Raw genomic sequence first — 22,272 nt, 5'->3', positions numbered from 1 at the left:
AGCCTGGGCGATAGAGCGAAACTCCGTCTCAAAAAAAAAAAAAAAAAAAAAAAAAAAAAAAAAAAGCTAAAATCCTGCCCCAAAGTGAACATGGGATGCATGTTTTATATATATATATATATACACACACACATGTATGTATGTATGTATATCCACTGTGCATGCACTCTGCTCTCATCTTAAATAGGTACAGCTTTTCCAAACCTCCTGAATGTTTATGACTCTGTTGTGTAATACAGATCTAGTGAGGCATAAAACCTAACTTGTGCTTCCCCTTTTCAAAGAGGAAGCACCTTTGGCTCATGCTGCAGACTTTCTTTTTTTGGTTTGCAAACCAATATTGCCAATAAAGCTCTCTCTTTTCTTTTCTTTCTTTCTTTCCTTCCTTCCTTCCTTCCTTCCTTCCTTCCTTCCTTCCTTTCTTTTTCCTTCCTTCCTTCCTTCTCTTCTTTCTATTATTTATTCATCTTGACAGTCTTTTCAACAACACCCAAAACCCTCTCCTTCTGAAGCCATCCCTATAAACTTTACAAAAATAATCAGAGAAGAAGAAAGGGGGAGAAATGAAAACAAGCCGAGCTTGCAGTCCATCTAGGATTCACCACCAGGTCAGCTTGCTCTCTGACCTGCTTCCTCCTAGCTGTTTGGTGCCTGCTATCCTAGAATCACACAGATCCCAGATAACAGTTTCCCTTTACTGCTCTATAGGTAAAAACTTAAACACGATAAAACAACAAGTTTCAGCTGGGTGCTGTGGCTCACGCCTGTAATCTCAGCACTTTGGGAGGCCGAGGTGGGTGGATCTCCTGAGGTCAGGAGTTCCAGACCAGTCTGGTCAACATGGTGAAACCCCATGTCTACTAAAAGTACAAAAATTAGCCTGGCGTGGTTGTGGGCACCTGTAATCCCAGCTACTGGGGACGCTGACGCAGGAGAATCGCTTGAACCCAGAAGGTGGAAGTTGCAGCCAGCCAAGACCGTGCCATTGCATTCCTGCCTGGGCAACAAGAGCGAAACTCTGTCTCAAAAAAACCAAACCAAACCAAAACAAAAACCATTAAGTTTCCCCTTGAGATATTCTTTCAGGTCCTGTGTACCCGTGAAACTACTGGCTTCAGCTGCTCCGAAGGACCACAGGAGGAGCTGAGTCACCAAGGAAGGCAGTTTCCGTCTCCCAATGATTTCATCTGCTGTACCCTGAACAATCAATGACCCACGCTTTCCAGCTTCCACATCCTCCATGATCCCTTTAAAAGCCCCAGTCCAGAACTCCTTGAGGAGATTGATTTCAGAATCTTCTCCCATTTCCTCACTTGGCGCCCTGAGATTATTAAACTCTCTCTCTCTCTTTTTTTTTTTTTTTTTGAGACAAGGTCTTGATCTGTCACCCAGGCTGGAGTGTAGTGGCCTAAGCATAGCTCACTGCAGCCTTGAATTCTTGGGCTCAGGCAATCCTTCCATCTCAGCTTCTTGAGTAGCTGGGATTACAGGTGTGTACCACCATGCCTGGCTTTTTTATTTTTTTTAATTTTTAGTAGACACAAGGTCTTGCTATGTTGCCCAGGCTGGTCTTGAACTCATGAACTCAAGAGATCCTCCTGCCTGGGCCTCCTGAAGTGCTGGGATTACATGTGTGAGCCACTGTGCTCAGCTAATTTTTAATTTTTTTTGTAGAGATGAGGGTCTGCTATATTGCCCAGGCTGGTCTTGAACTCCTGGCCTCAAGTGATTCTCTCACCTTGGCCTCCCAAAGTGTTGGGATTACAGGTGTGAGCCACTACACCTTGCCTCATTAAGCTCTTTCTCTGCTGCAAACCTTGCTGTCTTGGTGGATTGGTTGTTACTATGCAGTGGGCATATGAACCTGTTGGTTGTATAAGACTTCTAGAACCTTGCAAACTCTTACCACCATCTCACCCTGCCTTGCTGGGAAAGAGGTTAGAGCTGTTATAAAGGGGAACATAGAGTGCATTGGTTACGTATAGTCCCACCATCATCATGAATGCTGCCCTCAAAAGCTTTCTTAGGAAACTGTCCATGACACAGGGTGGGATTCAAGCTCACCGATCAGCGGTTCCATAAAGGTGAGGCCTGGAGGCTGCAGAAATGGCCACAGTCACAGCGGGAACGCCATAGCCCACTGGGAACATGATCCACTTCATGAGTCTGTTGATGCTTGAGTAGTTGACCACCGTCAGGTTCCGTGCAGTGAGGAAGAGGTGCAGGCCCTCCAGCAGCATCCAGGTGAAGGCGGCCAGGTAGAGATAATGCAAGGCACCGGCGATGATGGCGCACAGCACCTCAGGGAGGAGAAAGGAATGCCTAAAGGGGTTGTCAGGGTGGAGTATGGCCCTAGGACCTCTCCTTGACATTGGCTTTGGGTTCAGAGCACCTGACATCAGACCAAGGGCATTAAAAGTAAAGGGGAACTGGACGCAGTGGCTCATGTCTGTAATCTCAGCACTTTGGGAGGCTGAAGTGGGAGGACTGCTTGAGCCCAGGAGTTTGAGACCAGCCTGGGAAACTTAGTGAGACCCCATCTCAATTATATTTAAGAAAATAAAGATAGTTGATAGTCAAGGCTAGCATCGTCCATCTGGGCACCAACCCCTTCAACCTGCCCTTGGGACTGAAAGTGGTGCCACCTCCACCTATGTCACTTTGCAACAGATCACCAGAATATATCCCTCCTTTTTAACTAAGACTTTGTATACTTTGAGCAATGTCTCCTTTCCTCATCCACTTCCCCACTCAACCTCTGGGAACCTCCTTTCTATTCTCTACTCCTACTGTACTGCCTGGTGACTATAGTTAATAATAATATATTATGAATTTCAAAGTTGCTAAAAGAGTGGATTTTGTTTTATTTTATTTCTTTCAGATAGGATCTCACTCTGTCACCCAGGTGGAGTGCAGTGGCACAATCATAGCTCACTGCAGCCTTGACCTCTCAGGCTCAAGTGATCCTCCCACCTCAGCCTCCCGAGTAGCTGGGACTATAAGTGTGTACCACCATACTCGCTAAGTTTTGCAGAGACGGGATCTCACTATATTGCCCAGGCCAGTCTCCAACTCCTGGGCTGAAGGGATCCTCCCACCTCAGCCTCCTAAAGTGCTGGGATTACAAGCATGAGCCTCCACCCACAGTCCAAAAAGAGTGAATTTTAAATGTTTTCATCACAAAGAAATGATAAGTATGGAAGTGATAGATATGTTCATTATCCTGGTTTGATCATTTCATAAGGTGTACGTCTATGGAAACTTCACATTGTACCCCATAATTTTATACAATTATTATTTTTCAATTAAAAATAAAATTGAGGGAAAAAGTTTCACTTTAGCATAAGAGATTGTGATTATGATTTTTTTTTTTTTTTTTTGAGACAGAGTCTTGCTCTGTCACCCAGGCTGTAGTACAGTGGTTGCAATCAAAGTTCACTGCAGCCTCAAACTCCTGGATTCAAGTAATCCTCCTGCATCAGCCTCCCAAGCGGCTGGGACTACAGATGTGCACCACTATGTCCAGCTACTTTTGTTATTTTTTTGTTTTTTGTAGAGACAAGGTCTCACTATATTGCCCAGGATGGCCTCGAACCCCTGGCCTCAAGTGATCTTTCCACTATTGCCTCCCAGTGTGCTGGGATTACAGGTGTGAGTCACTGTGTCTGGCCCAAGGGATTATTTGAAACTGAAGGCAGTTGAGAAGAAGCAGAGACAAAAAAAGCTCCCTGCCCTCTCCCTATTTGCCTAAAAGCAGGACATACTTTTATGTATTTGTCTTCTTTGCGGGGTGAGAACACTTAAAATCTACTTGTTAGCAATTTTTCAATATGCAATATGTTGTTATTGACTATGGTCATCATGATGTACAACAGCTCTCTTGAATTTATTCTTCCTGTCTAGTTGAAATTTGGTATTCTTTGACCAGTATCTCCCTAAACCCCTTCCCTGCTGCCCTAGTCTCTGCTAACAACCATTTCTGCTCTTTGCTTTTGTGAGTTTGGCTATTTTAGATTCCACACGTAAGTGAGATCATGCACTATTTGTCTTTCTGTACCTTGCTTATTTCACCCAGCATAACACTCTCCAGGTTCATCCATGTTATCACAAATGGCAGGATTTCCTTCTTTTTCTGAAGACTGAGTAGTACACCAGGACATTAATTTACAAAGGTATTCCTCCTACCTATTCTCTTCTTTCTACCCTCCTACCCTTGCTATGGGGAGGACGAAAGTTGATCACCAAGACAACTTATTTATTTATTTATTTATTTAAGATGGAGTCTTGCTCTTGTTGCCCAAGTTGGAGTGCAATGGCACAATCTTGGCTCACTGCAGCCTCTGCTTCCCGGGTTTAAGCAATTCTCCTGCCTCAGCCTCCCAAGTAGCTGGGATTACAGGTGCTCATCACCATGCTTAGCTAATATTTTGTATTTTTAGTAGAGAGGGAGTTTCCCCAAGTTGACCAGGCTGGTCTTGAACTTCTGACCTCAGCTGATCTGCCCACCTCGGCATCCCAAAGTGCTGGGATTACAGGCGTGAGCCACTGTGCCCAGCCACCAAGACAACTTTAGTTCCTCATCGGTCTGGAGCCAACACTGGAGGAATCTACAAAACCAATGATATGGTTTGGCTCTGTGTCCCCACCCAAATCTCATCTTGAATTGTACTCCCATAATCCCCACGTGTTGTGGGCGGGACCCGGTGGGAGATAATTTGAATCATGAGGGCGGTTTCCCCCCATACTGTTCTCGCGGTAGGGAAAAAGTCTCACGAGATCTGATGGTTTTATCAGGGGTTTCCGCCTTTGGATCTTCCTCATTTTTTTCTCTTGCTGCAACCGTGTAAAAAGTGCCTTTTGCTCGGGAGGCCAAGGCGGGCAGATCACGAGGTTGGGAGATTGAGACCATCCTGGCTAATACGGTGAAACCCCGTCTCTACTAAAAAAATACAAAAAATTAGCCGGGTATAGTGGCGGGCGCCTGTAGTCCCAGCTACTTGGGAGGCTGAGGCAGGAGAATGGCGTGAACCCAGGGGGTGGAGCTTGCAATGAGCCGAGATGGCACCACTGCCCTCCAGCCTGGGCGACAGAGCAAGCCTCCGTCTAAAAAAAAAAAAAAGTGCCTTTTGCCTCCCGCCATGATTCTGAGGCCTCCCCCGCCATGTGGAACGGTAAGCCCGTTTAAACCTCTTTTTCTTCCCAGTCTCGGGTATGTCTTTATCAGCAGCCTGAAAATGGACTCATACAATCAGTGATACTAATTATCTATCGCTCATTTCTCAGATATTTGCCTTCCCATACTTTGCTGCCCCTAAAGACCGAAGATCGTTTTCCCTTCTCCAAAAATTTATCATTCTTTGTCAAAAATGCTGTTGTTCTAAACTACCTCTTTGAGAATGCCTCATTCCCTGGGTATCTCCCATGTATATATGAAATATACATGTTAATACATTTCTGTTTGCTTTTTCTCTTATCTGTCTTTTGTTATACGGGTCCCAGCTACCAGAATGGTAGCAGGAGAATTATATTTTTCTCCTCTACAGACCCAAAGGTATTTTATTAAGGAATCCGGCACAGGCTTGCTGCATGAGCTCAGTGTCCCTTGGGGCAGGGCAGGGCATCCTCTGAGACACTGTCAGTACCTTGGATTCAGTTTGGTCAATCCCCACGAGGAAGAGGAGGTGGGCCACGAAGAGGCAGAGCGAGAGCTGCAGATGCAGCGAGGTGCTGGTGTTCTGGATGGCTTTACACAGGAGGAAGGTGAGGGCCGCCAGGAGGAGGCACAGCAGAGACAGGCTCAGCCCCACATAGGTGATGATAGTCAGCACGGGATCCTCCTCCTGGGACCGAGAAAAAGAGTTCACAGTTATGCTTTCCTGCACTGGGATTATGGCTCCCTCCTTAAACTGGGGCATCCTAGACACAGGCACCAAGCCCGGTAGTAGTCTGGGGCCGTTAGACTGCTAATGTAGATTGCTAATGTAGGCTGCTAATATAGACTGCTAATATAGATTGCTAATGTAGATTGTTAACGTAGACTGCCAATGTGGATTGTTAACGTAGACTGCCAATGTAGATTGTTAACGTAGACTGCCAATGTAGATTGCTAACGTAGACTGCTAATGTAGATTGCTAATGTAGACTGCTAATGTAGATTGCTAGACCATCTTTTTTGTTTTCAGCTTTATTGAGGTGTATACTTAATGTACCAAAAATTGCACATATTAAATGTATACATTTTGATGAGTTTGGACATATGCATAGGTAGGGCGGCAGAATATGTCACCATCCCCTCAAAAAAAGTAGAATGGCAGTTACCAGAGGCTGGGGAGAGGAGAGAGAGAGAACAGGGAGCAGTTTAAGGAGTGGAGTTTCAGTGTTGCAAGATGAAAGAGTTCTGGAGATGGATGGTGGTTGATGATTGCACAATATGAATGTACTTTACTAAACTGCATATACATTGAAAAATGGCTCAGATGGTAAATTTTATGTTCTGCGTATTTTGCCACAATCTTTACAAAGTGTTTTTTTGGGCCATGGTATCTCACACCTGTAATCCCAATAGCTTTGGGAAGCTGAGGTGGGAGGATTGCTGGAGGCCACGAGTTCAAGACTGGCCTGAGCAACAAGTGAGACCCCGTATCTAAAAAAAAATAAGTATTTTTGTATGCAGAGGGCTTGTGCTATGCAGTACCAGTTTGATCCCAGAGCTCATACTAATGATGGGATTTTAAAAACTTTTTTCAGTTCAGAGATACATGTGCAGGTTTGTTACATAGATAAACCCCTGTTGCGGGGGTTTGTTGTACAGATTATTTCGTCACCCAGGTATTAAGCCTGGTACCCATTAATTATTTTTACTGGTCCTCTCCTTCCTCCTACCCTCCACCCTCCGATAGGCCCCAGTGTCTGTTGTTCCCCTCTTTGTGTCCATATATTCTCCTCATTTAGCTCCCACTTATAAGTGAGAACGCGAGTATTTGGTTTTCTGTTCCTGCGCTCGTTCACTAAGGATAATGGCCTCGGTCTCCATCCATGTCCCTGCAAAGAACATGAGCTCATTCTTTTTTACAGCTGCATAGTATTCCGTGGTGTGTATGTACCACATTTTCTTTATCCAGTCTACCATTGATGGCCATTTAGGTTGATTCTGTGTCTCTGCTATTGTGAATAGTGCTGCAGTGAACATACATGTGCATGTGTCTTTATGATAAAATGATTTATATTCCTTTGTGTATATACCCAGTAATAGGATTGCTGGGTTGAATGGTAGTTCTGTTTTCAGCTCTTTGAGAAATTGCCACGCTGCTTTCCACAATGGTTGAAGTAATTTACAATCCTACCAACAGTGTGTGTTCCTTTTCTTCTGCCACCTCACCAGCAACTGTTATTTTTTCACTTTTTAATAGTAGTCATTCATGATGTGGTTTACAGTAATCATGTTTTTTTTGAGACAGAGTCTCGCTCTTTCACCAGGCTGGAGTGCAGTGGCACGATCTCGGCTCACTACAACCTCTGCCTCCCAGGTTCAAGCAATTCTCCTGCCTCAGCCTCCCGAGTAGCTGGGGCTACAGGTGTGCACCACCACATGTGGCTAATTTTTGTGTTTTTAGTAAAGATGGAGTTTCACCATGTTGGCCGGGATGGTCTTGATCTCCTGACCTCGTGATCTGCCTGCCTCAGCCTCCTCCTAAAGTTCTGAGATTACAGGTGTGAGCCACTGTGCCTGGCCCAGTCATCATGTTTTTGCCCTGGGGTCCTACAGTCTGAGCAACTGAGGTCAGCCATGTAGACACTGCGTACCTATGTGAATGATCGCCCAATACATACCCTGAACACCAAGGCTCAGGTGAGCTTCCTGGCTGACAACACTTCACATGCGTTGTCATAAGTCATTGCTGGGAGAATTAATTGCATCTGTATGACTTTCCTGGGAGAGGACACTGGAAGCTTGTACCAGGTTTCTCCTGGACTTCTTATCTTGTGTCTTTTCCATATGTTGATTTTTTTTTTTTTTTTGAGACGGAGTCTTGCCCTATCACCCAGGCTGGAGTGCAATGGCATCATCTCAGCTCCCTGCAACCTCCGCCTCCCAGGTTCAAGCTATCCTCTTGTCTCAGCCTCCCGAGTAGCTGGGATTACAGGCATGTACTACCATGTTCAGCTAATTTTTGTATTTTTAGCAGAGATGGGTTTTTGCCATGTTGGTCAGGCTGGTTTCAAACTCTTCTTTTTTTTTTTTTTGAGACGGAATCTCACTCTGTCACCCAGGCTGGAGTGCAGTGGCACGATCTCGGCTCACTGCAAGTTTGCCTCCCGAGTTCACGCCATTTTCCTGCCTCGGCCTCCCGAGTAGCTGGGACTACAGGCTCCCGCCACCACGCCCGGCTAATTTTTTTGTATTTTTAGTAGAGACGGAGTTTCACCGTGTTAGCCAGGATGGTCTCGATTTCCTGACCTCGTGATCCGCCCGCCTCAGCCTCCCAAAGTGCTGGGATTATAGGCATGAGCCACTGCGCCCGGCCTCAAACTCTTGATCTCAGGTGATCTGCCCATCTTGGCCTCCCAAAGTACTGGGATTAAAGGCATGAGCCACCATGCTTGGCCTTTTTTTCAGTTTTTTAAAAAATAGCACTTATTACCATTTAGTAGGGGCTCAGAAAGTATTTGCTGGAAGAATAAAACATTTACATCATACCTGGCTGGTGAAGGCCATCAGGACAGCGAAGCTGGACAGGTGACTGCAATTACACATGGTGTGACTCTTGTTCACGTGTATCAGGAAGCAGCCATCCCTGGACCACAGGCCTCCCTGCTTTGTGGTCTCCCAGTAGACACAGAAGGCCTTTTTGATACTGTGGTTCATCTGAAAATAGAAAGGGCTCATTGTCTTTGTCTTTTTTTTTTTTTTTTTTTTTTTTTGAGACGAAATCTCACTTTGTTGCCCAGGCTGGAGTGCAGTGGCTCAATCTCGGCTCACTGCAACCTCTGCCTCCTGGGTTCAAGCAATTCTCCTGCCTCAACCTCCCGAGTAGCTGGGATTGCAGACGTGCACCACCACACTGGGCTAATTTTTGTATTTTTTGTAGAGACAGGGTCAACTATGTTGCCCAGGCGGGTCTTGAACTCCTGGATTCAAGCAATCTGCCTTCCTTTGCCTCCCAAAGTGCTGGGATCATACAGGCATAAGCCACCGCATGCAGCCAGCTCATTGTCTTTTTCCTCAGGAGGGACAGTTCTCAGTGTTGGCCTATGCCAGGGTGCCACCTGCTAAGGCATCTGCGTGAAGCATGACTCAGGTGATTTCTGTTTTGTTTGTTTGTTTTTGAGTCAGGGTCTCATTCTGTCGCCCAGGCTGGAGTGCTGTGGTGCAACCACAGCTCACTGCCACCTTGACCTCCCTGGCTCAAATGATCCTCCCATCTCAGCCTCCACAGTAGCTGGAACTACAAGTGTGCACCACCATGCCCAGCTAACTTTTGTGTATTTAGTAGAGATGGGGTTTCAACATGTTGCCCAGGCTGGTCTTGAACTCCTGGCCTCAAGCAATCCTCCTGCCTTGGCCTCCCAAGATGCTGTGGTTACGGGCATGAACCACTGCACCTAATTTCTATTTTATGTGGCCACCAGGACTCCCGATCAATAACTGCAGCTCTTTTGGGATTTCATGTAACATAAAATAAAGCAAAGTCTCCCTGGAAACGACAGTTTCAAGAGATTTCATTGGTTTTAGAACCTTACCTCAACCATGGGAGTGGAAAAAAAAAAAAAACCAGTGGAGTCTGAAGCTCACATAATGTTTTTTTTTTTTTTGTCTCGCTCTGTCACCCAGGCTGGAGTGCAGTGGCCGGATCTCTGCTCACTGCGAGCTCCGCCTCCCGGGTTTACGCCATTCTCCTGGCTCAGCCTCCCGAGTAGCTGGGACTACAGGCGCTCGCCACCTCGCCCGGCTAGTTTTTTGTACTTTTTAGTAGAGACGGGGTTTCACCGTGTTAGCCAGGATGGTCTCGATCTCCTGACCTTGTGATCCGCCCGTCTCGGCCTCCCAAAGTGCTAGGATTACAGGCTTGAGCCACCGCGCCCGGCCAATAATGTTTTTCCCTAGTCTCTCTAAGCCAAATGTCCCTGGTTGTTGTATAATCAATTTTGTCTCTGACTCCCTTACATCACAGTAATTGCTCATGCGATGAGAGGCATGGTATAGGAAAGAAATGTCATGAGGAGAGAGATTAAAATTAGCCTTTGAAGCTGGGTGCAGTGGCTCATGACTGTAATCCCAGCACTTTGGGAGGCCAAGGTGGGTGGGTCACCTAAAGTCAGGAGCTGGAGACCAGTCTGTCCAACATGGCCAGACCCTATCTCTACTAAAAATACAAAAATGAGCCAGGCGTGGTGGCACTCGCCTGTAATCCCAGCTACTTGGGAGGCTAAGGCAGGAGAATTGCTTGGGCCCAGGAGGTGGAGGTTGCAGTGAGCTGAGATCGCACCTCTGCACTCCAGCCTGAGCGACAGATTCTGATTCCAAAAAAAAAAAAAAAAAAAAAGAAAGAAAGAAAGAAAATAGAAAAAGAGGCCGGATGAGGTTCATACTTACAATTTCAGGGTTTTAAGAAGTTGAGGTGGGAGGATTGCTTGAGGCCAGGAGTTTGAGACCAGCCTGGACAACACTATGAGTTCCTCTTGCTACCAAAAATAAAAAAATTAGTGGGGCGTGGTGGCACACACCTGTAGTTCTAGCTGCTGGGGAGGCTGGGGAGGCTGAGGTGGGAGAGTCCCTTGAACCTAGGAGTTCGAGGCTGTAGTGAGCTATAACTGTGCAACTGCACTCCAGCCTGGGCAACAGAATGAGCCCCTTTCTCAAAAAAGGTAAAGATATAGGTCAAATTAACTTTAATAAGAAATTTTATTTAACCCACTTATTCAACACAGTATCTTTTAAATAGATCACTATAAATTAATATAATCAACATAGACATTATCAAGGAGATAGTTGACATTCTTTTCTTCTTTTCTTTCTTTCTTTCTTTTTTTTTTTTGAGATGGAGTCTGGCTCTGTCGCCAGGCTGGAGTGCAGTGGCGCGATCTCGGCTCAGCGCAACCTCTGCCTCCGGGGTTCAAGCGATTCTCCTGCCTCAACCTCCCAAGTAGCTGGGACTACCGGCACATGCCACCATGCCTACTAATTTTGTATTTTGCAGAGAGGAGTTTCACTCATGCTGGCCAGGATGGTCTCGGATCGCCACCTCATGATCCACCGACCTGCACGTTCTTTTGTTTTGATTTAATTTCTTTAAAATGGTTTTACCTTTATTTATAATTACATTTATGGATAATTCTTTATTTGCATAATGATTAAATCTACCTTATTAGTTCAACTCGATCTGGTTTGTTGTTTGATTGTTTGAAATTCTCAAATACCTCCTCCTCTTTTTCTTCCTTCTTCCTTCCTTCCTTTTCTTCCTTCCTTCCTTCCGCCCCTTCCCTCTTTTTTTCTTTGTCCCCTGAGCTTTTTCTTTCTGATAGTGTCTTGTTCACTCCAGGATGGGAGAATATAGCTCACTGCAGCCTCCAACCCCTGAGCTCAAGCGATCCTCTTGCCTCAGCCTCCCACGTAGCTGGAATGATAGGAGCATGCCAGTCTGCCTGGTTTAAATCAAGCTTAATGTTTTCCTATTAAGTTCGCCACTTTTACAGGATGTAAATCTGGAAATACTGTCTTCAAAATCTCGATTCAGACCAGCCACATTTCAAATGCTCAATAGCGACAGGTCCTCCTGACTATGACCCTGAACAGGGCGGGTCTAGAACCAGCTCTGGATGATACAGTGCATTGTTTGGCCTGCCTCCCCCCTGACACTGAAAAGCTCACAACACACCTGTGACCCACCTTCACGTGCTGGAAAGTCAGCGTCACAGACTTGGAGAGAGACACGTTCCTTTTGGGTCCAATGGCAGCACCACTACCTGGAGAGTCTGTGTCGACTCTCTCGATCTCATCCGCTCTCTATTGCATTTATGATGTTTCCAAGAGAAGAATATGAGATAAAGGCAACGCGACTGGGACCTTGAGGAAATGAAAATGGGAATCATTTTTTCTTTTCTTTTCTGCTTTTTTTTTTTTTTTTTTTTGAGATGGAGTCTGCTTGTCGCCTTCAGCCAGGCTGGAGTGCAGCAGGGACCTCGGCTCACTGCAACCTCCGCCTCCCAGGTTTGAGGATTCTCCCGGCCTCAGCCTCCTGTGCTAGCTGGGATTACAGGCACGATCACCATGCCCGACTAATTTTTGTCTTTTTAGTAGAGCATGAGGTTTCTACCATGTTGGACCAGTTGGTCTGAACTCCTGACCTCAGGTGATCCACTCCACCTTGGTCTCCCAGGAGTGCTGGAATTACAGGCATGAGCCACCTCGCTGGGCCAGCTAATTTTTGCATTTTTAGGAGCATTGCTTCAACATACTGCTAGGCTGGTCTTAAACTCCTGACCTCAGAGATCTGCCCACCTTGGAAAGTGCTGAGATTACAGGCGTAAGCCACCATGCCCAACTCAAAAACTGAATTTTGGTGCCGCCTCCCAGCCAGGCAAAGTGGCATCCACAGTGGCCTGGGAGGTTGTAATCCCAGTGACTTGTGAGGTTGAGATCTGGTATCACTTGAGCCCAGGGAGGTTGAGGCTGCAGTGAACCATGATTGGCACCACTGCACTCCAGCCTGGGTACAGAGCAAGATCCTGTCTCTCTCAAAAAGAAAAAAGAATTGTATTCAGGTGGCTTGACACTCTACAACAAACACCTCTATGTCGTTCGAAAACATTCTCATAACCTCCAAAAGAGAGCCCATTCCCATAAGCAGTCCTCACTGAGCCCCTGGGAACCACCAACCTGCTTTCTGCCTCTATGAGTTCACCTATTCTAGACATTTCATATAAATGGAATCATACACCAGACCTTTCTATATCTGCCGTAGCCATTTAGCATCATGTCTTCAAAGTTCATCCATGTTGTAGCATGCGTCGGTGCTTCATTCCTTTTTCTGACCAAATAATATTCCATTATATGAATATACCACCTTCTATTTATCCAGTCTTTCACTGATGGATACTTGTCGGCTTCGCATTTCTTTTGCCTGGTTTTGAACAACGTTATTACTGTTCTTACTTATATTAATTTCAGTTTCCTTGTCCAGGCAATGGCACCTGCCTGCAACCCAACCCATATCAGCCCCAGCAGCCAGACGGCAATTCCGACCTGCTTACTCAGGTTTTTGCGAAAGCATGTATTTTCATCCATGGTCCTCTAAACCCCGTAACTGGTGGAGCCATTGTCTGTCTTGCCTCGGCCTCCCAAAGTGTTAGGGATTACAGGCGGAGCCACCACACCCTGCCCAATTTATTTGAAGAGTCGTTCTCAGCTTGAGCGAATCCACATCCCTGGAGCGGTCTGCTATAACAGAGTAGTCAGCAGGCTCACACCAACCCCAGCACTTTAGAAGACTGAGGGGTGGATCAATTGAGATCAGGAGTTCGAGACCAGCCTGGTCAACATGGTGAAACCCCCGTCTCTACTAAAAATACAAAAATTAGCTGGAGGTTATGGTGCATGCCTGTAATCCCAGCTACTTGGGAGGCTGAGGCTGGAGAAGGCTTGAACCTGAGGGTGAGCGTGAGCTGCGATCACGCCACTGCACTCCAGCCTGGGCGACAGAGTGAGACTCCATCTCAAAGACAAAAACAAAAAAACAAAAACAAAACAAAAAACAAAAAAAGAATGTTTTCATACAAACAACCCACTTTTTGCATTTTGTGGAAACATCAAAGTCTGGTAACACTGAGACGATGAATAATAATCTATTTCCTCTTACAAAGGCTGTGGGTACTGTGGATTATTCCTAATTTGAATCCCCGACTTCTGGTTTGTTTTTAATTTATTTTTATTTTTTAATTTTTATTATACTTTTGTCTAGGTACATGTGCACAATGTAGGTTTGTTACATATGTAGCGCCATGTTGGTGTAAGGCACCCATCAACTCGTCAGCACTCCATCAAATTTGTTAGCACCCATCAACGTCATTTACATCAGGTATAACTCCCCAATGATCCTCCCCTTTCCTCCCTATGGTTATTGCCCCAGTGTGATGTTCTCCTTCCAGAGTCCAAGGATTCTATTGTTCAATTCCCACCTATGAAAGGAGAAACATGTGCGTGTTTCTGTTTTCTGTTCTACATAGTTTAAGTTGACAGGTCGGTTTTTGCTCTAGCTGAACCGGCCGTCCCGAAAAAGGACACTTAATCATCCTTTTTTTATGGCCAATGTATTCATGGTAAAAGAGTGTGCCACATTTTCTTAATCCAGTCTGCCACTACGGACATTTGAGTTGACCTGCCTTGTTATTAGAAATAGTACAATAAACATAATGCAGCGTGGTGCCTTATAGCAGCATGACGGTAATCCTTTGGGGTATATCCCTAGTGTGGACATGGCTGAGTCAAATGTTTCAGTTCTATCCTTGAGGACCACTCACACTGTTTTCCACAATGGTTGGAACTAGTTTACAAGTCCCACCACCAACAAAAGTGTATTATTGAATTTGCTGTAAGCATTGGTGGCTTGCCTGGGAATCCCCATGGCTGGACCTGTGTTTGGCCTGCACAGAGGACAGGCTGGAAGAGCTTGAAAGTTCGGCCCCAGAACAACCCTCCACCAATGACAGATCAGAGCAGATGGACAGACATCCTAGCTCCCTCTCCCCGAATGGGGACAACTCAATGGATTGGCCAGGTACCTCAACAGCAACCTGCTCACTCAGGTACTTACCTACCTCATTGACTGCCTTTACTTGCCTGTCTTACTTCACCTCTTACCTACAGTGATGGTTCATTTTACATGTCCACTTGGCTAGGCTGTGGTCCCCAGACGTGTGGCATGGATGTTGCCGTGAAAGTGTTTTAAAGGGTCAGCAGCCTGCCTGTAATCCCAGCACTTTGGGGAGGCCGAGATGGGATTGATGTCAGGAGATCGAGACCATCCTGGCTAACATGGTGGTGGAAACCCCTACCAGGAAAAAATACAAAACTAGCCGGGCTGGTGGTGGCTGCACTGTAGTCCCAGCTACTCGAAGGAGAATGGCGATCCTGAGGCGGAGGCCAGCAGCCGGTAGACGCCACTGCACTCCAGCCTGGGTGACAGCGCCGCTAGGTTCCGCTGCCTCAAAAAAAAAGAAAGAAAATGTTTAAAGATGAGATTAATGTTTAAATCAGTAGAGTAAAGCAGGATTGCCCTCACTATAATGTGTGGTGGCCCCACTAATCAGTTGAAGGCTCAAGAGAAAAACAGACTGAGGCCCCTTGAGAAAAAGCGCGAGCCCCTCAGACTATCTTTTGGATTCAAGCTGCAGCATCAGCTCTTCCCTTGTGTCTCCTGCCTGCCTGCCTCACCCTGCAGATTTTAGACGTGTCGCCTTCGACGGACGGGCGGCGTTCGATTTGCCGGAAGATTCCTGACGCAATGATTCGATCTGACGTTTGACGATGCAGATCGGATCGACGCGGTTGATTCTGCCTGATTGATTTTGCTGATTCGACGTCCGATCGCCTGATCTTGATGCTGATTTGCCAATTTCGATTTGATGCCTGATTTTTGCCGACGCGCCGACGTTTTGATTTTGCCGGATTTTCGACGAGTGCCGACGCAAAAGCGATCTTTTGATTTGAAAAAAGATCTCGAGACGGAGATCTCGGATGGGATGGATTTCGGTTTGATTGATTGACGGATTCTCGACGATTTTTGCGCGAGCGAGTTGATCCGACCGAGAATGATTTGTTCTCGACTGGGTGAAGTCTCCTATACTGAATAATGATACAGAAAACCTCCATTTTGGGAAAATGTCTTTTTTAAAGGAAAATTCCTCAATACCTAGGAAATGAGGGTAACAAGCCTTATTAGGAGTAGCCTCCAGCGGGCTTGCTCTAATACCACACAATGAGACATGGTCGTGTGAAGGATTCTAACGCAGCCATCCCGCCAAATTGCATCTTTTCGGATGACATTGCAACATGTCCATTGAGTTCATTTGTACGTTCAAGTTGAATGTCTTTCTTTCTTCAGAGCAATTGTCTGTAATCACTCGAGTTTCACTGAAGGTGCAGCGCAAAGGGCAGGCTTAGTGATATGGTAAGAAGCTTTAAAAGTATGCATAGGAACGGGACACGGTGGTGCATGCCTGTAATCCCAACTACCAAGAGAAGCGAGATGCGCAGAAGGATTGCTTGAGCCCAGGAATTCAAGCCCAGCCAACACAGTGAGATGCTGCCTCTAAAAAAAATGTTCATAGCAACATAAATGGCTCACATTTACTGAATGTCTAGGATGTTAAATTGAGCTAAGAGCCTTGGTTAATATGTCACCCTCAGGATAACCTGGCACCTCACGAGGGACCATTCGATGAGGAACTGGTGTCGAAGTTAGGGTAAGACTCCTAACCCTGAAACCGTCTGAATCCAACGCCCCGCCCTTCCGAACAGCCAGTTCATTTCTTTCAGAGCCGGTCTCTGCTACCGTGATGAGGGCAAGATTTGGCTGCTTCCATGCGCTTCCTCAACCATTGCACGCAGAAAACGGGAGTATTTATCTTGTAGATGTTCAAATGCCGCCAAACATGAAATGGCGGATTATACGGTCAGCGCCACGGTGTTCTGGCTTACCTCCTGCAATCCCACCACCGAGGTCGCTGGTGGTGACGCAGCCGAGTCTGGAGTCCAAGAACGGCGCCCTTCGTCTCTAAAGGCGAAACCACCAGTCGGCGGCGGTGCATGACCGTAACCGAAAATACTGGAGCGTGACGAGAATAGCTTCGGTAGAACCGGAGGAAGTGCCAGAACGAAATGGTGACCGTCACCGCACCGTGCCCGGTGATGACTTCGCCCCGCGCCAGTAAGCGTCCCGGCGTAAACCGGTCAAAGTTGTCACAAATGCAATCAAGAAAATTATGAGAAAGTGTAACTATGTGAGTGGATGGATGAAGCACGGATTGTATATTTATTCCACAATATATATCAAGTCATCCTATTGCACACCTTAAATATATACAATTTTATTTACTAATTACACCTTAATAAAGTTGCTTCCTGAAAATATGTATCTTAAAAGCAGACAGCCCAAGACTGGCTGTGTGTTGGAAATTGTTGAATTGGGTGATGGGTACATCCGGGATTTCATTCTCCTATCTCCTTTTGTGTGTATTAAAAGGTTAAAAAAAGAAGTAGTTAACAAATAGCACATCAAGAATGACACTATTTTATGGCTAGGTGCAGTGGCTCATACCTGAATTCCCAGCACTTTGGGAGGCTCAGACTGATTGATTGCTTGAGGTCAGGAGTTCGAAACCAGCCTGGCCAACGTGGTGAAACCCCATTCTACTAATATACAAAAATTAGCTGGGCATGGTGGCAGGTGCCTGTAATCCCTGCTACTAGGGAGGCTGAGGCAGGAGAATTGCTTGAACCCAGGAGGCGGAGGTTTCAGTGACCTAGATCGTGCCACTGCACTCCAGCCTGGGCAATAGAGCGAGACTTCATCTCAAAACAAACAAACAAAACAAAAAAGAATGACACTATTTTAACATTCTAGAAACTATTACTGGCTTGTCTAATATTGACTCTCAGTTTTTGAACAGTTTACAAGTATTTAATTATGTATTAATGTTTTTGGCCTATTGTTTCATTCATTTAGTATGTTTTAATGAATAGAAATTCTTGAGCTCATTATAAGTGAATTTATTGTTATTATTATCATTGCTAAGCAGGATAGCCTTGCTGTTTTGCCTGTGCCTGAAGTGCAGTGGCACGCTCTCAGCTAACTGCAACCTCTGTCCCCCGGGTTCAAGCAATTCTCCTGCCTCAGCCTCATGACTAACTGGGATTACAGGCATGCACCACCATGAGTGGCTAATTCTGTAAGTGGAATGGTTTTCACCTATACACAGGCTGGTCTGAACCCTGACCTCAGGACTTCATCCATCTGCCTCAGCCTCCCAGTAAGCAGATTACAGGCATGCAGGTACCGTGCCTGGCCGACTTATTATTATTATTATTATTTTGAGCTGCCCTTCTGTCACCCAGTCTGGAGTGCAGTAGTGGTGCAATCTTGGTTCACTGCAACCTTCCCGAGGTTCAGCTCGATTCTCCTGACTCAGCCTCCTGAGAGCGAGATTACAGGTGTGTACCAAACACACTCCTGGCTAATTTTGCAGTTTTAGTAGAGACAGGTTTTGCCATGCTGGCTGTACTGATTTTAACCTTGACCTCAGGTGATCTGCCCACCTCCGGCCTGCTAGGATTACAGGCGTGAGGCACCTCACTCTGCCCACAATGTTAATTTCATCATCCATTATATTATCGCTTGTTACTCTGTGTTATTTTTATAAAACCTTAATTTGACTTATTTTTATATTATTTAATATTTTCCAGATTAAACTATGTGTTTCACATAAAAGACATACTGCCTAGTAATTGTTTCCATAATACTAAAGAGGGAAAGATAGAATCAATCATAACTATAGTACTACTACTGTAATTTTTTCTTTTTAAAAGTTTATCGGCTTTAGTTTTATGTATCTTGGTTCAGTGCATTACATGCACTTTTATTATCTCTATTAAATTTTTTTTTCGAGGCAGGCTCTCACTCTGTTGTCCAGGCTGGAGTGCAGTGCACCCTCTCACTGCAGCCTCAAACTCCCTGGAGTCAAGTTTATCCTCCCACCTCTTCTCAGCCTCCCCCAAGTAGCTGTAACTATTCTATGGCAATCACCATGTCCATAATATTATCCCCATTTTATTGACAGGAGGTTAGGCCCAATGAAGTGAGGGCACTGGGGTTCCAGACCAAACAATTAGACGGGCACCAGGGAGATGAGATTTATTTGTATTCTGGAAAATGGTTTAATTTTGAACCAAAGTATCCAGATTCCCAAAGGCTTTCCAGCAGGTACTTTTTTCTAAATCTGCTTTTTTAGTGAGTTCTTGCTCTGTCACCCAGGCTGGAAGTGTGTGATCCAGGCTCAGCAAATCCCCTGCCTCCCGGGTTCAGTGATTCTCCCACCTCAGCTCCCAGGAGTAGCTGGGATAACAGTTGCAAGCCACCATGCCACTCTTGTATTTTTAGTAAAGCATAAGGTTTCAATCTTGCTGTCTACAGGGCTGATCTCAAACTACTGGCCCTTTAAGTGATCCACCAATCTTGGCCTCAAAATGCTGGGATTATAGGTGTGAGCCACCCTGCCCAGCCCAAAACTTTTTTTTTTTTTTTTTTAATGAGACAGGTTCTTGTTCTGTCATCCAGGTTGGAGTAGCAATGGCATGATCATAGTTCACTGCAGCCTCAAAACTCCAGGGGTCTGCCATCCCCTCTTCCCCAGCCTCCCATGGCTGAGAGTGCACGCGGCCAAGCCACTGCACCTGGCAAATTTTTAAATTTTTTTAAAAGGATGGGGTCTCGCTATGCTGCCCAGGCTGGTGTTGAGCTCCTGGGCTCAAGTAATTCTCCCACCTTAGCCTCCCAAAGTGCTGGGAATACAGGCGTGAGTTTGTGCCTGGGTCCTCAACCACATTTAAGGAAATTCCAGACCTGGGATTGGAAACTAGTGGCAATCTTCTGAATAAACAACTTTATTAGGAATAATTGATGTCTAACCAGATGCACATATTAAAGTGTACAATCTGGTGAGTTTTGTTTCATACACCTCTGAAACCAACACCACAATCAAGGCAGGACGATTTCCACCACCCCTAATAGTTTCCCCAGATTTTCTCATGACCCTGCCACCCCTCCTTCCTGCCCCTTGCTGTCACTCTAGATAAGTTTGCGTTTTCTGGGAATTTACATATTACATTTAATGTAATTTGCGCCGTGGACTCATGTGGTCTATTCAATTGTTTTTTTTCTAATTGCCTAAGCCAGATCCCAGCTGCTAACCAGTCCCCAGAGTGTATCAGGCCTCATTATTGTCTTACCCACACTACTGTTTTGTATTTTCTGGACTTTTTGTTCTGGAACTTTCAAGGCAGTTTCTAGAACTTTCGATTCCACATCCCGGAGAATAGTGGTAGCTGTGGATGAGATTTCTTGCCTCCCTTCTGTTCTCCATAAAGTCTGATTGGTGAGAAGTGACTCAAATGTGTCCACAATCTTTTGCAGCTTTGAAGACATAAAGAATTTTCATTTTTAAAAAATGTAATCTGGTAAGTCCCATATCCAAAAGAGCAGTAGAAAGGATGAGAAAGCAGGCTCTGGAGCTGGAGAAACCACGTTCAAATCCTGGCACTTCACCATGTCCCAGCTGTGTGACCTGGGGCAAGTCACTCAATCTCTCTGTGCCCCAGGACAGGAAAAGGAAATCCTAGGGTTTTCTGGAGAGTTAAATGAGTTAACAGATGCTATGCTTTTAGGACAGTGTCTGTACTTGGCAAAAGCTCTGTAAAGGTGAGTCATTAGTATTATTTTTGAGACAGAGTCTTGCTCTGCCGCCCAGGCTGGAGCGCAGTGGTGGGATCTTGGCTCACTGCAGCCTCCAGCTCCTGGGTTCAAGCGATTTTCACGCCTCAGCCTCTTGAGTAGCTGGGACTACAAGTGCAAGGCCATACCTTGACTAATTTTTTAATTTTTTTTTTTTTGTATAGACAGGGTCTTGCTATGTTGCCCAGAGCTGGTCTGGAGCTCCTGGGGCTCAAGCGATTCTCCTGCCTTGGCCTTTAAAGTGACCTGGGATTATAGGAGCAGGCCACCGTGCGGTTGCGTTAGTTATTATTAACATTTTTGCCAACAAGACAGTGATAAGTTTATTTAGAAATAGACCAGTCATTCTCGATTCAGAGGTGATTCTTTTTTTTTTTTGGGGAGCCCGGAGTCTCCCTCTATGTAGCCAGACTGGAGTGCGTGGTCGTGCCCTTTGGCTCCTGCAAGCTCTGCCTCCCGGGTTCCACGCCGTTCTCCCTGCACCTCCCAACCTCCCGAGTAGCTGGGACTACAGGCACCCACAGCCATCACGCCCGGCTAATTTTTTTGTATTTTTACTAGTAGAGGCGAAGGGTTTCACCATGTTAGCCAGGATGGTCTAGGATCTCCTGACCTTGTGATCCTCCGCCTCCAGCCTCCTGAAGTGCTGGGATTACAGGGATTACAGAGTGTAAGTCACCCGGCGCCTGGCCTGGGGGCTGATTCTTCTACTCCCTCCACAGGGGCTGTGGCGATGGCTGGAGACATTTTTGAGTTTGTCACTGTCACAACAAGGGTGGTTGCCACTACTGAAGCAGTGTGTGTTTTGAGACAAATACCGGAGTTTGTCATCTGCGCCAAGATTAAGACATGGACACTCTGGGGTAAGTTTAGGAGTGGAGGAGGTTTAATAGGCAAAAGAAAGAAAAGGGACGGGAGCAGTGGCTCATGCCTGGGAATTCAAATTTTGGGAGGCTGAGGTGGGGTGGATCGCACAGGGTCAGGAGTTCAAGACCAACCTGACCAGCATGGAGTATGAGAGAACCGATACTCTGTTTTAGAAAATACAAAATTAGCGAGAGGTGGTGGCACATACCTCTAATCCCAGCTACTTGGGATGCTGAGGTGGGAGAACAGACCCCAGATCTGGGAGGCCCCGGAGGAGGCAGAGGTTATGAGCCAGATGAAAGTACACATCTAGACTGACAGAAGGTGTCCTATCTCAAAAAAAAAAAAAAAAGAAAGAAAGTAAATTAGCTCCCTCCCTTGCGAGAGAAAGAGAGGGATACCCGAAAGGAAAATCCCGCTCACCGACTAGATTTTACAGTCAGAGCTAGATTTATAGTCAGGCTGAGGAGGCCCAGTGATTATCACAGATGCAATGGGAGGAGCCCTAGATTAGTTGGGCCAGGTACGTATTACTACGCTGCTTTCCGAAGGGAAGGCAGTTTTGCTACCATCTTGTCTGCTCCTTACGCACACTTGACTGGCAAGAAGGGAGAAGATGGAGCTGCCATTTTGATCATGTCTAGATATAAGATGGCTTTTACGTGGTGGCGCAGCTGCTGGCATTGACCCATAAGCTTCCAGCTTGCTTGTCTATGTCTGCAGCTCGATTTACAGGCTGCTCTTTGTTGGAAAATAAAATGATCGTTCACTTTGGGAGGCCGAAGCGGGTGAGATCACGAGGTCCAGGGGAGTCGAGACCATCTAGCTATGGTAAAACCCGTCTTTACTAAAAATACCAAGAATTAGCGTGGTGAAAGACACCGAAATAATGCATGTGGCA

At 45.9% G+C, this 22,272-nt stretch overlaps 1 protein-coding gene across 1 annotated transcript in view; it reads right to left on the bottom strand.

The window, feature by feature from the left end:
* Positions 1 to 22,272, bottom strand: part of LOC100997207 (adhesion G protein-coupled receptor E3) — a 55,799-nt gene that overhangs the window by 14,617 nt on the left and 18,910 nt on the right. The window contains 8 exon segments of the mRNA XM_031659053.1: positions 2,065 to 2,300; positions 5,643 to 5,840; positions 8,699 to 8,866; positions 11,888 to 12,005; positions 12,007 to 12,064; positions 15,516 to 15,908; positions 16,005 to 16,131; positions 20,001 to 20,186. Coding sequence (XP_031514913.1) covers positions 2,065 to 2,300; positions 5,643 to 5,840; positions 8,699 to 8,866; positions 11,888 to 12,005; positions 12,007 to 12,064; positions 15,516 to 15,908; positions 16,005 to 16,131; positions 20,001 to 20,186 — 1,484 coding nt within the window.

This window comes from Papio anubis, chromosome 20 (genome assembly GCF_008728515.1).
Source record: "Papio anubis isolate 15944 chromosome 20, Panubis1.0, whole genome shotgun sequence".
In the NCBI taxonomy this organism is placed as follows: Eukaryota; Metazoa; Chordata; class Mammalia; order Primates; family Cercopithecidae; genus Papio; species Papio anubis.
Note: the sequence above shows the minus strand (reverse complement) of the source record. Positions and strands in the feature narration are given on the sequence as shown.